This window comes from Parasteatoda tepidariorum, chromosome 6 (assembly GCF_043381705.1).
Source record: "Parasteatoda tepidariorum isolate YZ-2023 chromosome 6, CAS_Ptep_4.0, whole genome shotgun sequence".
NCBI classification, from domain to species: Eukaryota; Metazoa; Arthropoda; class Arachnida; order Araneae; family Theridiidae; genus Parasteatoda; species Parasteatoda tepidariorum.
This window is the reverse complement of record NC_092209.1, coordinates 88,895,438-88,912,214: the sequence shown is the minus strand read 5'-3', so window position 1 is coordinate 88,912,214 and position 16,777 is coordinate 88,895,438. Positions and strand designations below refer to the sequence as shown.

The 16,777-nt window shown below is 29.1% G+C and overlaps 1 protein-coding gene across 4 annotated transcripts in view; it reads right to left on the bottom strand.

Moving 5' to 3' along the window:
* Positions 1 to 517: 517 nt before the first annotated feature.
* Positions 518 to 16,777, bottom strand: part of LOC107442066 (poly(rC)-binding protein 3) — a 67,445-nt gene continuing 51,185 nt past the window's right edge. For all 4 annotated transcript variants that reach the window (XM_016055529.3, XM_016055527.3, XM_043050977.2 and 1 more), the window contains exons 7-12: positions 16,552 to 16,680; positions 15,212 to 15,328; positions 8,393 to 8,474; positions 4,282 to 4,429; positions 4,067 to 4,186; positions 518 to 1,654 (exon numbers count right to left, since the gene is read on the bottom strand). In XM_016055529.3, the coding sequence (XP_015911015.1) occupies positions 1,333 to 1,654; positions 4,067 to 4,186; positions 4,282 to 4,429; positions 8,393 to 8,474; positions 15,212 to 15,328; positions 16,552 to 16,680 (918 nt within the window). In that variant the 3' untranslated portion in view covers positions 518 to 1,332. The remainder of the gene's footprint in view (positions 1,655 to 4,066; positions 4,187 to 4,281; positions 4,430 to 8,392; positions 8,475 to 15,211; positions 15,329 to 16,551; positions 16,681 to 16,777) is intronic.

Sequence of the window (16,777 nt, the reverse complement as noted above, 5' to 3'; positions counted from 1 at the left end):
ATACAAGTATACTGAATAATAACAGAAATTCAAAACAGGGAAAATGGAAGTCCATTAATCTGCAAATACTACAATATTTAAAACAAATTTTTCCTAATAAACACGAGTACAGTTTGATGGGATATTCCTTTTTTTTTTTTACATCACACTGGCTTTAAAAAGTGAGACATAGATAGTAAACAATAGAGTGTAAAACAATTTTTTTCCGAATATCAAAGGCTTAAGTTGTTTACATATTTATAAAAAATTTTTTGATTAAATTAAGAAATATTAAGGTCTACTTCAGAATAGGACTAAAAGTTTCCATTTTTGAGACAAACTAGAAAAAAAGGTGAATTTAAATTTTTTAAAAAGTATAAATATAAACAATTTTTGTTTATGTTCAAAGTTCAATACTATTAAGTTTTGAACATAAAGTAACAATAAAATAATTTATAAAAATACAACATTTAAGTCTTCCTAAATCTGCATGAAAACCTTAATTTTCATTGTCAAATATTTATGCTTTCAATTCCAACCAATTTTTAGGTTAGATATTTACCCCCATAGCAGAATCGTAGCGACATTGTCGCAGAGCATTACAGAGTTAATGCAGAAAGATTTTTTATTCGGGAAGTTTTTCAAATCAATAAAATCCCATAAAGTTAACTACAAAATTTTTTTTTTTTGAACAGGAGGATATCGCCAATAATATCAGACTATCTACTGTTTTATATGTATATTAAAAAAAAAAACTTCTTACATTTATAATTAAGAAAAATATATACTGGTCTATTATGACCATGAAGGCATATATATATATATATATATATATATATGCTACTATTAAAAATTAATTTCAGAAAGGTATTAGTACAAGAGAGAATTGTCGCAGAAAGTTCAAAAAAATTCTGCCACAGGGATTATTACCTTGATTAAAGATTCTAGGAGACTTAAATGCTACATTTCATATAAAATTATTTTTTAGTATCACTTTACATAACAAACTTAAAATTTTAATGAGACAAAAAAAAATTTTTTTTGTGTGGAAAATATATGATCATAATACAACTTTTCAACCAACTTGAAATTATGAAAAAGCGTATTTTGTGATACACCCTAATGTATAGTAATCAAATATAGAAAGATTTTTCATGAACAACAAAAAAATCTGCAACGTCTTTTATTTGGCCATCATCAAGTGGAGCTCAAACCTAACCTAAAGTTTAATAAAAGACTTTGAAGGATCACCAATTTTTGAGGCCCATTCAGACCACCCTGTTTTAGAGTTCATGAGGAACTGTTTTTGGCACATACACAGTCACTTGTATGAACAGATCCCAGAAGATACTTTCAGTATGGAGAGAACTTGTTGCGGTCCTCTTTCTTCATGCCGGCCGCAGTCGCCGTTGCTGTCCTCAGCTTGTAAGACAAGTTCTTTGCTTGGAATTGTTTGAAGTTTGCTGCAAAAAGAGCAGCTGCTGCAGAATTGCGGAGGAAAGCAGCTGGAGCAAGACCCAGAGCCAAAGGGGATGGGGTGGTTTTGACAAGCTGCCCCAGAGATGCAGCTGTCAAAGGACTAAGTTGGGTAGCAGCCAAAGATGGGGCAAAGCTCATGGAAACTGGACATGTTCCAGCCACTGATTTCGGATCGAGTGTCTTGTGCCTTTCAATACTAAAAAAAATCCAAAAAAAAATCAATATTAAGGGAATTGCATTTTAAAATCAACAAACAAAATGTAACTGTTAAAAGCAAGGGGAGAAGTTTGTGATTCTCTAAACATTCTTGAAAATACTTAAGAATTTTTTTTTTAAATAAGCTTAACCATACTAGACAACATAGGAGAAATAAAAAAACGGAAATTTTACTAGCGGTATTTCTTGGGCTACGAGCAAAGTTTTGATACATCGCGCATAATCATCAGGGATCTGTCTGTCCAGGTTTTTTTAGAGTACCTATTTCGTGAAAATTTAAACATAAATTGTGAAAATTAAAAATTACATTAAAAAATCAACACAAAAATCATTAAAAAATCTATGGTAAAATAAGAAATTATTTTCAAAAATTGTCACTACAAATAAAAATCATTTATGACTGGTAAATTTCTATATATTTTCCCCCATATATTAAAAAATAATTTTGCTATTGTAAAATCTCGAGCTTAAAATATATCCAAATTTAAAAATCCATTTTCCATTGTTAAATTTCTGTTTGCATTTAACAGTACTAGAGCTTAAAGTTATGTTCATTATGAGAACATTTTCGACTAGGTCATACAGAAAAAAGTTTCACAAGGGAAAAAAAAATTCATAAAAAAAATATCTGATAGAATAAATTTACAATAATGTTTAAGATAATGTTTGAATGTTTAGAATGATGTTCGAATTTAGACTTCCTGCATAGTTTATAGAGAGATAACCTCATTGTTTCATTTTAAAAAACTCTGGAATTTATAGTTTTTTTATGGGGTTACAAAAACAAAATTTTAAGTGGTGGAGAATCTCAGAACTTGCTTTTTTTTAAAGTATTTTGTGGAACTACTGTCTTTTCTAAAGTTGAATTTGTGAATGTAAGAAAAATAAAAATTAGTATTTCCTAAAGTTTTAAGGTAAAGTGCTTTCTTTAAACTTGGAAGTAAAATGATTTTGTTAAATTTTAAGATAAAATATAGTAGTTTTAGTTATTTACGTTGGAATTGTATATATATAAATTAGATAAGGATAAAAACGTGTCAGTCATTCCTATTTTGCTTTTTCTCATTACAAATTGTCATCTTGTTTCGCATCATTCATCATTATAATGAGTTTGTTTTATTTCATCTTAATTATGACGATCATCATGATGACAGGTATCATGAGTTAATGTCTAAATTTTGTTCTGCTGCCGTCAGTTTTCAATAAAGGATAAACTATTCTCCTCAAAGTCAGACTGCATGCAGTGATTCTGCTAGAATTTAGAAACTACGGGTCCTCAGAACTTCCATATTTTATGTCCCTTTTTACTAAAAGACAGTACCTCTTTAAAATATGAATTTGTACCCCTCTGCTAATATTCATATTCATAATTATTCTATTCATTAATAGATAAAACAAAGCATTTCACAAGAATTCTACTTGAACAATCAAGGCTTTTAATTAAAACTGAACAAATACCAAAAGCAACGAAGTGAGGATACTCAGAACTGCTTTAATTTCTCCTTCAGTTATTAATGACTAACAAAAAAACAAAGAACATTATGCAGGGTGCATAGCAAAATCTTTCAACGAAAATTAAGCACCTTTTAAGCATGCAAAAAATATTTTTAAGTACTATATACTTTTACAAAATAATTTTCAAAGACTTTAGATAAAAGACTTCATGATAAAATAACTACTGACAAAGAGTTCTTTCTGACAAAGAACTCTTTTCTTGATTATATTAGCCATTATAAAATGCTCGAGAAATTTTTCGGTTCAGGTGGAAAATGAAGCCTAAAATTGAGAATATCTTACAAAATGCAGCAGAGTTGCACATGGGAGTGCAATAATCTCACCGAACCAGGTCTATATATATGCATGTACAAATTCTCAAGTATTTTATCAAACATGTAAAATGATTGGCGCTTTCATATGCTAACGACCAACGGTACACCAAAATAGATTGTGGTTGAATTAATTGCAAGAACGTTGAATAGAACAATGTGAAAAGGATGCTTTTACACAATATATGGCAAAAATCAACATCCCCTTTTCGAAAAGGGAAAATTAAGCACTTTTTAAAAACACCCAATGAAAAAAGCACCTTTAAGAGCTTTTAAAAAATGAAAATAACTACCTTTAAGCACTTTTTAAAAATGTTAAGCACCATGTTAAATATATTTAAAGTTTCATTATAATTTTACTTATATAAACCTGCTGGTGCGATACTTTTTTCTCACTCTGGAGAATTACGTGTCAGAGGATGCATCATAATTTATTTTTTGTGTCACCTCTATAATGGACGTGTTATATCCATTTTTGTTAAAAAAAATGGTGAGTCAGCCGGACATAAAGTAATATTCAATACTGAGGTGGGTATAAATATACAAAGAAAATAATTAATAGTTACTTTGCATTGATGAGATACTGAGCACAGTTTACAGCAGCTGGAGTTCCAGTGATTGTTACAGTTCGATCTTTTGAGCCTTCTTCTGTATTAGATACTTTGACAATGGCTCCAGAAATTTGCCTTTATAACAAGAAAGAAATATTGAACAGATATTGATAAAACTTTTATCAAAGAGAGATGAAAACAAGGTTAACAGGTGAAATTTCTTATGATACCTGATTTCATTTATTTTTGTTCCCCCTTTTCCAATAATACAGCCAATAAGTTCATTTGAAATGGTCATCTCAGCTGTAGAAGTAGGAGAAATTGAAGCGGCTCTGCTCAAGTTACGAACACTGTTTGCTGCCGCCAAAGATGCCCAAGCTAAAGACAAGAGAAAAATTTGGCAAGATTAGTAACAATTTTAAAAGGTTGTCAAAATTGCACAATTTTGAAAATTATCAAATAGAGAATTGCAATAGTTTTTGATATTAGGACAAGTATTAAGCCAAACAAAGAATGAAACTGATTTCAGAAAAGGACATAAAAAATAATTTCTAAAATAACTTTTAAAATAATAAGTCAAAATGAAAAAGTGCTAAAAGCAGCTAAAACCAAATTTGTCTTATTTCAATAATTTAGAAAGTTTGAAACACAAATCAGGCAAAAAACGAAGAATTCTAAAGATACGTATGTTAGCAAAACAGCACATCATCAGGGGACACACTGTATGCCAACATTCAGGAGTCTTTCTGCTGTTAGTAGTAATACCAAAATATATTACCACTGACAAAACTGACTCACAAAATTTTGGTATCGCTATTGACGACAGAGAGGTTCCTGCATGTTGGCAGACAGTGTGTCCCCTGATGAAGTGCTGTTTTGTTAACATACATATACTTTGTTTTTTGCCTGATTTGTGTTACCAACTTTTGAAATCATAGGTATTAAGCCTAATTTATTGGTAGGTGGTTTATTTAAAATTTAGATAGATTTCTTGCTAAATGAGTGAAAACATTTAACAATTCGTTTAAAAGTGTGATAAGTAATATATGAAAACAGTAATATTTAGCTTCTTCTAGTAAAACTTTTGTTTAACAACATTTTGTTTAATAATATTTTTATTGAAAAGTTTTTACAGAATGGAGATAAAATAAAAGTTAATTATGATTGTCCATTTGCATTAAAATAACATCTTACATATTATAATTATTTGCATACTATTCTCTAATAAAGAAAATATTTTGTAGTAAAAAGTCATGTACATTTCTATGAATCATGTAATTTTTATAGTTGTACTGTATATCGACAAAAAATTTATGACTCTTTAAGAGTTGGATGATCAGTATTGCTTAACACAAGTGGTTTCTAAACAATTGGCAGCCCATTTCTTGAATCTTATCCTGGCACCTTTTAGATCAAAATAATTTCTAATGAGAACCCAGAGAATACAGAAAGTTTATAATGTTTCACAGAAACTTTTGGAAAGCATTGAACACACTGATCTCGATTAAGGGTAGAGCATCGTTTATAGGAAACAATCTGAATAGCTTAACTTTCATTCTCACCCTGTGATTATTAATTTGAGCATTATGGGTTGGAAAATAGAAAATTCTCGAAATTTTCACAAAACCAGAAAGGTAAAAAAATATATTAGTGCTTTTTAGTTTGATGAGGCAAGCAATACACCAAATAATTTAGACTGGTGCTAAACAATCATCATTTATTAAATATATATTGTTTTGTATACTATTGAACGTTTTCAATTTTGTTTTGGGTGACAGCCTTTTTGTTGTGGAAGAGATTCTAAAACAGTAGAAGGATTTGCATTTGGTTAACGGAACTTTTTTGAATGCTTTTTAAAACATTAATGCGCCACCTATTAATTTGTCGAAAAAATAATATTAACAATAATATATCCACATCAATGCTTCAACTTTAAATATCGAAGGAGCATTAAACATGAATAGAAATTAGTTTCCTTTGATATTTATTTTCTCTCCTTTGTTACCGTTTATCTTTCTTTAGCTGATTAGATTTTAATAGTTTAACCACCAGCTTCAAGGTAATTTTTTATCTGAATATTTATTCAATAAAATGAGATTGGTTTTTTAATACCAGCTGAGCCTCAATATATCTTCAATACCAAAAATTTTACCTTGGCCACAGTTGGGTTCAAAATTGGATCAATGTGGGTCCTATAAGAACATGCACCGAAAGACCTTGGCCACAGTTGGGTTCAAAATTGGATCAATGAGGGTCCTATAAGAACATGCACCGAAAGACCAATATTGGGATGTCTAGATTTTTTAATATTGGTCCTAGAATGACCTATATAAGGCCCATATTGGCCAATATAGAACCCACATTGGCTAAATAATGGATATAAAATATCTTGTGAATCTGACAATTCTATATAGGACCGATATTGGCTGTAAAAAAATAGGGTTAATCGAAAAGTTTTATATAGGGCCAATATCAAAAAAATAAACGCCCTTTGAACCCTTACTGAGCCAAGATTCAGGTCCAATTGAGGGACCAAGTTATTTTGCTGCTAGGGTTCTGATATCTTTTATTTTCCAGCATGTATTGTCTTGCTTTAATCCCTTAACGATTGGTTAATTTTCAAGAAAACGGTAATAAAAGTGCCGATTTTTTTATTAGTGCTATTTGATTAGGGCTGACATCTAGTTTAAAATAAACTAACTATCTACAATTACCTTAAAAATGTCCTGGTACTGTGTTCTCGTGTGTAAAATGAGAAATAAAAAGTTTTCCGGGCAAAAGAAATGAATTAGTTTTATTCTTATTGGTGCGTTACTACTGAACACTTCAGACAGGAAAAATCACGGGAGCGAGAGATAGAGGGCGAAACCTCACCCTGTCATTTTCAGGGGAGCAAGAAGGAAGGGGTTAATGGTTCTGCGACAAAAGCTACTCTTTTAAAGTTAATAATACACGTTTAGATAATTTTCAAAATTGGAAAATTCCTGTGTTTATAGTTCAAAAATGCTGTTTTTTTTAAATATTTATTTATGATATTTTTTTTAAAAAAATTGAAGTAATCTAGAGAAGGAGAACAGTCACTTTTAATGCAATTTGAGGATAACACCTCAAACTACAGTTAACGTTTGAACTTCTGGTGATCAGGATATGACTGCAAAAGCTGAAGAAGTGTACAAAGACGAAACAGTACAACAATTGGAGATTCAAACAATGAGGAGCGTCACATATTGCGATGAAAATGAACAGCAAATATCTAAAATTTATTTTTTTGTGTTAAGAAAAAATTATTGCGTTTGGTCTGAAATTTCCAAACATTTTAAATGTTTTTGCTCTTATTTTTTCTTCATCACAAAATATTTTCACATTCAGTACATGACTTTTTTTAATAAAATTTTTGTTACACTCATTATAAATTTATTCATGGAAATTTTCAAGTCCATTTCTGCTTTATTATTTTTCATACATTTTATGCCATTATTTATGCTTATGCAGACCTGCATTCATTGTTTTTCCTGTATCTATAGCAGGGTTGAAGATTTGGACATCCTAAACTAGTTTTTGGACAGTTTAGTTGGACATGGGGTTTACTATCTCAAACTGACTAAAACTGTCTTAAAGTGTCCAAAACCTTGACCATTGGTAACAAGTAAAAATTCTATGTGTGTATCCATTGTACACATAATAATTACATATATTAACAAATATTTGATACTTTTTTAGAATTTGCTTTAACTTATTACAAGAAAATAATATAATATAATAGGAAAAGAACTATAACTTTTGAAGCTCCCCAATTCATTGAACAACAAAAGTGAATACCTTATCCTTTAAATATTAATAAATATGCTTTTAATACTGATAAATTATGTTTTTGTATAAGAATAAATAAAGTAACATTAAAAATAAACTTTTTAAATAAAACCAAAACGTTTTTTCATTTTGCTTCTTGCTCAAAAGTTAACCTTATATTTTTTGCATTGTTTTTCTTAAAAATTGTGACATAATTTGAGTAAAAGGGTTTTGGACAGTTTTTGATAAAGGGGTCTTGGACCGGACGGTTTAAACCCCATATTAAATCGTAGACTTAGACCATTCTGTCCAAAACCTTGCCAACTCTGATCGATAAATCTGGTATCCTATTGCTGCTCACCCTTGTTCTCTTCAATCTTGAATCAGAAATCCACGTTCAGTTGGGAACCACTGACCAAATAAATAAATGTTTACCTGAATCTAAAACTGTTCACTAAAAATATATATATATATATGAAACGTGAGACATAAAAAAAAAAAAGACAGAGGATAGAAGAAGCGTAAAAGTAGGAAGAAAGGGTCAATGGCTACCTTGAGGTGTCGCGGAGTGCCCAGGCAAGAGGGGTGCAGTGGAGGCATGCTGTAGGGTTGCCAGTTGCTGCAGCTTGTTCAGCTGAGGGGAAGAGAGAGGGGTGGTCATCACACACATAAACACATGGGATCAACTGGTTTCCCCTACCAAAATCCTGACTCAAATACGCCCATGATCAATAAATTAATTAAACAAATCCTGAATGGTTCATTTAAATCGAAATTATTTTAACATTTAATCGCTTCTCTGATTATTTTGAGTTAACTCTAGTACGTATATAGTGCAAAAATTTATCATCCCATAAAACCTCGGGTTTAGCAGAATGTGTCAGTGCATTTTGTTTTATCGCGCTTTTACTCAGTCGGAAGCAATAAACACAATCTGCTGTAATTGGAAATTTGCCAAGTTTTACTTGGGAGTTTTAATGTTGGACTGCACACGTGTTTTCTGTGACTGCATACACGATGGTTGCTGAATTTGCATAGCAATAAGAGTAATAAAAAAATAGCATATTCCTTCACTGACGTTTGAAAAGTATCATTTTGTGTTGTACCTTGTTTTAAGAACTATCATACAAAGACTCATATTTAACATATTTGCTCAAGATGACAGGATAGTTAACTGATTTTAAATTAAATGATCCTTACACATAAAAAAAAAAATTCAAATTTCAACCTTTTGTTTTAGTTTCTTGTATTTATTAATAAAATAAAAAAATATATTGATTTTATGCAATTTTTTTCTTTAAAATAATAGGTAAGGGAAGTGGCATTTGCTATTGGAACAAAAAGAGATGTCAGTATTTTGAACACATGAAATTTGATGTATTTAATACAAAAAATGCTCTTCTTCCATGGATTAAGGAAAAAAAACATGTTTTAAATAGATTATTACTTGATAAAACATGCATTTTTAATTAAAATGTCCTTCATTTATTATTACAAGTGGCCAGGACAGCCTGGTTGGTTAGGTATTGGGCCCATGTCCAAGCCCACAAATATTTCATCAAGCATGTAAAATGATTGGCGCTTTCATATGCTATGAAATGACGGTGCGCCAAAATGCATTGTGTTTGAATGAATAGTGAAAATGTTGAATAGAACAATGTGAAATGTGCTTTTGAATAATACATGGTGAAAAGCAACATGGTAAAGAAAAAATATCTCATTTTGGGAAAGGGAAAATTAAGCACTTTTTTAAAACATCCAATAAAAAAAAAACCTTTAAAGGCTTTTAAAAACGAAAATCGAAAATAAGCACCTTTAAGCAATTTTTAAAATTAGCCTGTTAAATATATTTTAGTTAGCAGAAGCAAGTGTAGAGAAAATATGATTTTGTCCTAATGAACCATCTCTGTGCAAAATAAAAAGGACAATCGAGAAAGTTACTTTTTACTTTCAAGTTTTCTGTTTTTGTGGATTGACTAGTGTTAGGTTTACCACTCAAGATTCATGGAAGTCTTTATAATTTGGTGATTTTACATAAATATCTGCCGTGACTTCCTCCTAACCACATCAAATAAAATTACGGGAAATCTTTTGAAAAAGTATTCTAACACGTTTATTTCATAAAATATTTATTAAAAACAAGTAATAATCAAAATAACTGCCAATCCTGCTTTTTTTGATATTACACAATTATTTCTTCCGAGACTGAGATGAAAAAAAAAAAATGAGTGCACATACGTAATAACTATATAGGAAAAAAAGTATCCTTTATTTATTAATTTTCATTTTACTATCTTTTCCCCCCATTTTTAAAAGGTATTCTCATATACATCTTATGTATCTTCTGTTTTCTTAAGGCACACAATTTAAGGCATATTAATTCTGCATGATAAAAAAATTAATAACTAGAACCAATTCAGGAAAGTGTTTAATATTTTAGGGGCATTTTTGGTTAATAAATCAGGATTTTGGCAACCAAGGAAACTAAATTATATCCACTAAATAATAGCATGAAAATTTGTGGCTATTTTATTAAAATGTTTTCAAAAATAATTTAGGCTTATTATTGTAAATAGAAAGATAGGAGATACATATCGTAAACTATACATCAAAAATCTTACATAAAAGGAGTGGTTAAATAAATGTATCTGTAATTAAAAAACTGAATACAAAATCAATATGATGATAAAAACCTGTAAGCAAATGAAGGATTGTTAAGACAACAGGAAAGGTAAAATGTAATAAATAATAAGTGTTAAGGCACAAACACCACTACATCTATATTAGAACACCCTTTTGCAATACAATAAGTGAAAGAAAAGCATGTTATAAAAGAGAGTTATTACCGAATTCTAAACATGTGTTTAAGTATAAATATAAAATTTAAGTAGCATCAAATTTAATTTATAATAAACAACTGTCCCTATCATTTGAGGATGATTATAATAAAAACATATATTTTGTATGCATTATTCTACAATATATTTCAAATTAGCATGTTTCAGGCAATTCAGTTTAGAATCGAGATTTTGACGAATTTAAAAGTGCATATGTTTCTTTGATTTGTACTCTATGAGTGCAGTTATTGATACTGACTAGCCAAACAACATTCTGAATTTAAAAATGATTTTTGGCTTAAAATAAAAATATGCTTCATATTACCACAAATAGTAGAAATAAATATCAACATAAACAGAAAGAAAAAAAACTTAATAATATTTAATAATTTAGCTAAAACTAATATTAGCAATATACAGGGCCTGATTACCGAAAAGGCACAGGAAGCAAGTGCTTCCCCTGTAAAATTCTAGGGGGCACCCCAAATTACTGAAATTAGGGGCCCAATTTCTTATTTTTGCACTGCACTAGTGAACGTTCATTTTCTGCATTGAAAAGAATAAAAAATCGGTTGAGATCAACTCTTTCAAATGATAAATTAAGTGGTTTAGCCCTTTTAGCAATAGAGAGTGATATTACAAATAGGTTACAATTTGCAGATATTATTGAAGATTTTGCGAATTTGAAAGCGAAAAAAAAGCCTATGTAATGGTAACCTATGAGTTTTTTTTAAAATCTTTCTTCTCTATCATGCGTGCTCAATTTAATTTTACTCTGCTTTTTATTGTTATCTATCAGTACAAAAAATATTTTTGTTTCATGTTTGAAAATTATTTGGTATGATTTTTCTGGTGCAGTAGCAATAATTTATGCTGAATTAGAATTTTGTGTTGTTTTGCCGCTAGTAAACAAATTGGCGTAAAATAAGAGACTAATCTTGCAAAGAACCTTTCGTATAACAACAAGAAATTTTATAATTTAATTTAGTGAAATATTTAAATTTTGTTAACATGTTTTTGCTACTATAAAGCATGTAAAGAAAGGTCCAACATGATTGCATAGGATCTCTGTATTCCTTTCTAAGGTTCTAATAGTTTTCACATGGTTCTCGTCTCTTTAAAATGTATTGTTTATGGGCGAAAAATATCAAAAGTTTATTTTGCCCAAGTTAGGGGGGCCCCAAAATCCTATTATGCTTCCCCAATTTTCAGAGGTTAATCGGGCCCTGGCAATATATATAAATAATTTTAAGAATTACAACAAAAAATTTAGAGATTAATTATCCTAATATAAATATTTAATGCAATAACAAGATCTGTTACATTTTGTTTAATTCCTGAAGGGGAAAAAACAGACTTGATACTTTCTACTGTAAATGAAAATGTATCTAGAAAGAATATTTTCAAGCAATATGCATATACAGTAGGGAACCGATTATCCGGAACGGTCGGGACCATCGCTATTCCGGATAACTGATTTTCCCGGTTTTCTGAATCGCTACAAAAAGCCGTTTTTTTAATTGTTAAGCCCAACTAAAAAAAAAAAAAATTGGAAATAATCTTAAAAATAAGAAAAAACGATGAAGTAATACACTAATGATTATTTCCAAAATGATGGTAAGGTAAACCTCTTTAAAAAAAGAAAGAAAAATCGTAAAATCTTACAAGGAAAAAAAAATTTTTTTTTAAAAATGGCGAGAAAATTTATCGAATTTTGTTCCGGTTTTTTGGTTTTCCGGTTTTCTGATTTCCGGATACCGGGTTCTGTACTGTATTATGAAACACAACGATTATGTTTATGTTACGATCGGTTATGTAATGGTTATGTTTATGTTACAACAATTATGTAAATATATTAAAAATGCCTACTAGTGAAAATAAAAACAGCAGCGGTCGCCATAGCAATGCATGCAATGACGACGCATGCACACTGTTACTCTTGAACACAGTTGAAAAGTGTGTGGAAGTCATCAAATCCAAACCAAGATCCATTTTGCTAATGGGTAATAAAATAATAATAAAGGAATTTTTTTTTAAGCAAATAAAATTCCTGAATAAGATACAGATTAAGTTAGAAAATAAAGATTCTTCTTTTCGATATTCACTGATGAACAATAATGGAATCATCTTTTCCCCTGTTTGAAATCTGACTTCCAAAATAATTCCATCATGCGGTGTTTTTGATAATGCAGTAGCAGAAACTCAAAATTACAGGAAATATTTTTTATTACAGGCAATGGTGCAATTTTATTTACTAAAATATAACTTATTTAAATTTTAAAAAAAGAAAAGAACGTTTAGAAATTACAACTATGGATTTATCTTCTATCTTAACCCATTTCCAAAGATGTGCAAACGCACCATTTCAATAAATATTTTTCATCAACACTGTGGCGTATAATTTTCACTAATTTTATTACTCTGCTATTATCAAGGGTTTTGAAGACATTCATAAATTATTAGTAATTCAATTGGAGTAAACACTTTATGTTTTTAAACTATTCAAGTTTTTTTAAACTTAAAACTGTTATTCACAAATGAAATTTTTTGAAAATGTATAAATAGTCTTTTTGAGATTTATCATATGTTTTTATGATGTATTAAAGATGCAAGTCAGTAAATAAAAAATAAAGAATGGAACAAATTTCATAAAAAACTAGAATTCAACTAAATGTTTAGTTCACTGATTGCCTTTACACACTATTTTATTTCTTAAATAAAATATAATTTTTCATATATAAATTTTTCATGTCTTAATGAATGTAATGTAAGCATATTTCAATGAAAATAATATGTAATTTTTATAAAACTTCTATATTTGTCCTAAAATGGCTTAAGTAATATGTTGTTAATTTAAAATTAAATTTTAAAGTAGTTTGTGCGTTGATTTTTTAAATCTATTCTATGTTTACACATACGAATTTCACTATAATGCATGTTTGGGCAAGCAAAGATTTTTCAACAATAACTTAAAAATGCTTTAACTGGAATGATTGTATGGATAGTACAAATCTTGAACTTGATATAAATCTATTTTGTTACTTAGCTAAGTGTGGTTTTATTCTACCTTTTTTTAAGCCTTATAATAAAAAGTTCCAAATTAATTTTAAACATTAATTTCTTGGGTTTACTAACTATTTACAAATTCAAATTTAGCTATAAGTTTGGATAAGCAATATTAGTCTCCACTAGATTAAATTTGGGTTGCTGGTAAATTATGCAGGTGGTAGTGCAGATTGATTTAGAAAATTCTGCTACAGTAATAACTAACTACAGATTTCCAAAATAGCCATGTCGTATTATCTTAAATAAAATGAAACATACAGTTTTGTAAAATTTTTTGCTAGCTTACTGTTTTAAGTGTAAAAGGAAAATAATAGACAGTACAGGGGTTTTCAAAATTTGATTAAATACATTATAATAGTGATATTCATTTATTTTTAACTTTAACATAGATAAATAAAATTCCAATAAAAGCAAAGACGGAGAAAGAAATTTACATATAATTTTTTTTAAATACAACATGTATTTAAAGTTGCTTTTCAGAATTACATATTTCTTTCTTACCTATAATCACAGAAAGAATAAGCAGAAATAATTAGCAAGAAAGATAAAAAAAAGTTATTAAATCAGCAGAATGTTGGAAGATAAAATAAATATCCATAATTCCAATGAAACATAATAATTTTATCACTTACAGAAAAAAGATCATAAAAAAAACGAAATTAGTTTTTAAATCTATCAACTATGAATATTTAATAAAAAAGCAGACAAGAGGCATGCATGAATACCTGGGCACATGTTCAATTTTAAAATGTTTTTATCAATATTATACAAGTATAACTTAACACGGTAATATTGCCTTTATATAATACATTCAAATTGTTAACTTTTGTATTGGTAACTTTTATATAACATATTACATATATATACATATTATTATATACATATTCTATTCAAGTTATTTTTAAGTGTAAACATTTTTATTCACCTGGAGCCGATTCAACAGCATCACTAATATGGATTGGAATAATAGATCAGACTTGTTCACCACAGTTAATATTTAAAATTAATAGCACGAGTATGGCTTTGAAATTAACAATCAGAAAAATCAAAATATTTAATGAAAATTGAACATTTTAATTTTATTTGTCTGACTCTCGCACGTTTAGATTTTTCATTGGCTATCAAGCTCTGAAATTAAAATGTGTGCTCACATCGAAATGATAGTATGTCAGTAAGAGCTCGTGGGCAAAGAGACAAAAGGATCAAAATTCCCTTTAAAATTCTTAAAGGAAATCCTTCTTCTCGAAAAGTTCCTTGCAAAGTCTGAGCTATGGTCAGAAAAAGTGTTTTATATAGGTTTTATAGTATTATTTTCACAGCGACCACACCTGTTAATAAAGTATATCTCGTAACACTGCATGTCATGTTAAACCAGGGACTTTGACTGAGTATGAATGATAATCCTAATTTCAGGTTATGTCAGTAAGAAATCACATACACTAAAAGAACCACACAAAAGATAACTTACATCCGGATGCGGCAAGGCATATTGTCCGGGCATCGCATAAGCCTGTGCACCAGAAAACAACAAGGGTAAAACAGCTTGCTTGGGCCGATATGGAATAGTTGCTCCTTTCGGTGGAGACTGAAAAAAAAGAAAAGGGTACATATAAAATAATAAAGAAAAATTTTGAAAGGGTAGCATGCCCTTTAGGAGTGTTTTAAACAAGTTCATTAACCTGAAAAATTGTTTTTGCCTAGTTAGAACATTTGTTAAATCTAAAAATTTGAAAATGACTTTAAAAAAACAAAACAATATGCATCGCAACATAGTGATAAATCTGCTTTATGAGTGCTGGAATGATAACATTTGGCAATGATTTCAAAATCAATCTTCATTGCAACATAGCATATTTGATAAACATAATACATGAGTGTTGAAATTAGATGAATGAAAAATTCATTAAACTGTAGTATTTGAGAACAACTTAAAAAATAATCTTTTGATAACACAGAATATTTTATTAAAGTGCTTCAGGAGTACAACAATTAACTGAATAACAAGTAATATAAAAAAAATAAATTAAAGTCCATTCCTACTTAGGTCAACAAAGAAAAATTTTATTTTAGTTACTTTTCATTAAATAATTACAATTTTTTCTCTCATATAAAACTATAATTACATAAAACTAGTAAATTAATATTTGAAAAAACTGTATTAACATCAAGTTTCATCCACTACAAGAATAAAAAATTGTATTTGTATTTTGAGTGGATGAATAAAAAAGTATTTTATTAATGATCTAAAATTTGAAAAATATATATAAATATACATAGGAAGAGTGTAAACTGATAATAGGAATTGGAAAAAAAAAAGACATGTCTTTTCAGACAACTATAAAAGTACAAATTTGGTGATGTGACCACACTTGCTACCACGTAATGTTCTTTATTGAATTTATCTAAAATTATTGAATTTATAAATGACTATTTAAATGTGTGCAATAAACTATTTTTTTTTGTTCAAATAGAGCTATAAGTTAGAAATTATCACTGATGTTATTTTTAAAGTTCGTGAAAAACTGAATCGTTTAAAGTAAAATTTAAAACAATGACTAACGCTTAACCCGTCAGAAAATTCCATTTCTCTTTTCGCTCATCCCTATTTAATGAATGAATAACATTTGAAAAAACTGTATTAATATCAAGCGTCATCCATTACAAGTATAAAAAAAAAATGTATTTGAACTTAAGTGGATGAATAAAAAGTATTTTATTAATGATTGAAAATTTGAACAAGATTTAGGGAGAGTGTGTATGAATGGAATAAAAGATGAGAAAATAGTTGAAGCGACCCTATAAACTTACCTCCATCATAACACAGCATATCTGATAGATGCACTTTGTAAGTGCTTCAGCAGTTCCAGATATAGTTACAGCTCGCTCTGTTGAATTGGGAAGCATATCACTTGCCACTTGAATGGAAGCACCTGTAGCCTGCAAAGAGATAAGAATAACTAATATAGCAAAAATGCCATTCATGACGCACAATGTTAAGGAACACTCTGATTTGTACAGATTATACAATACAATA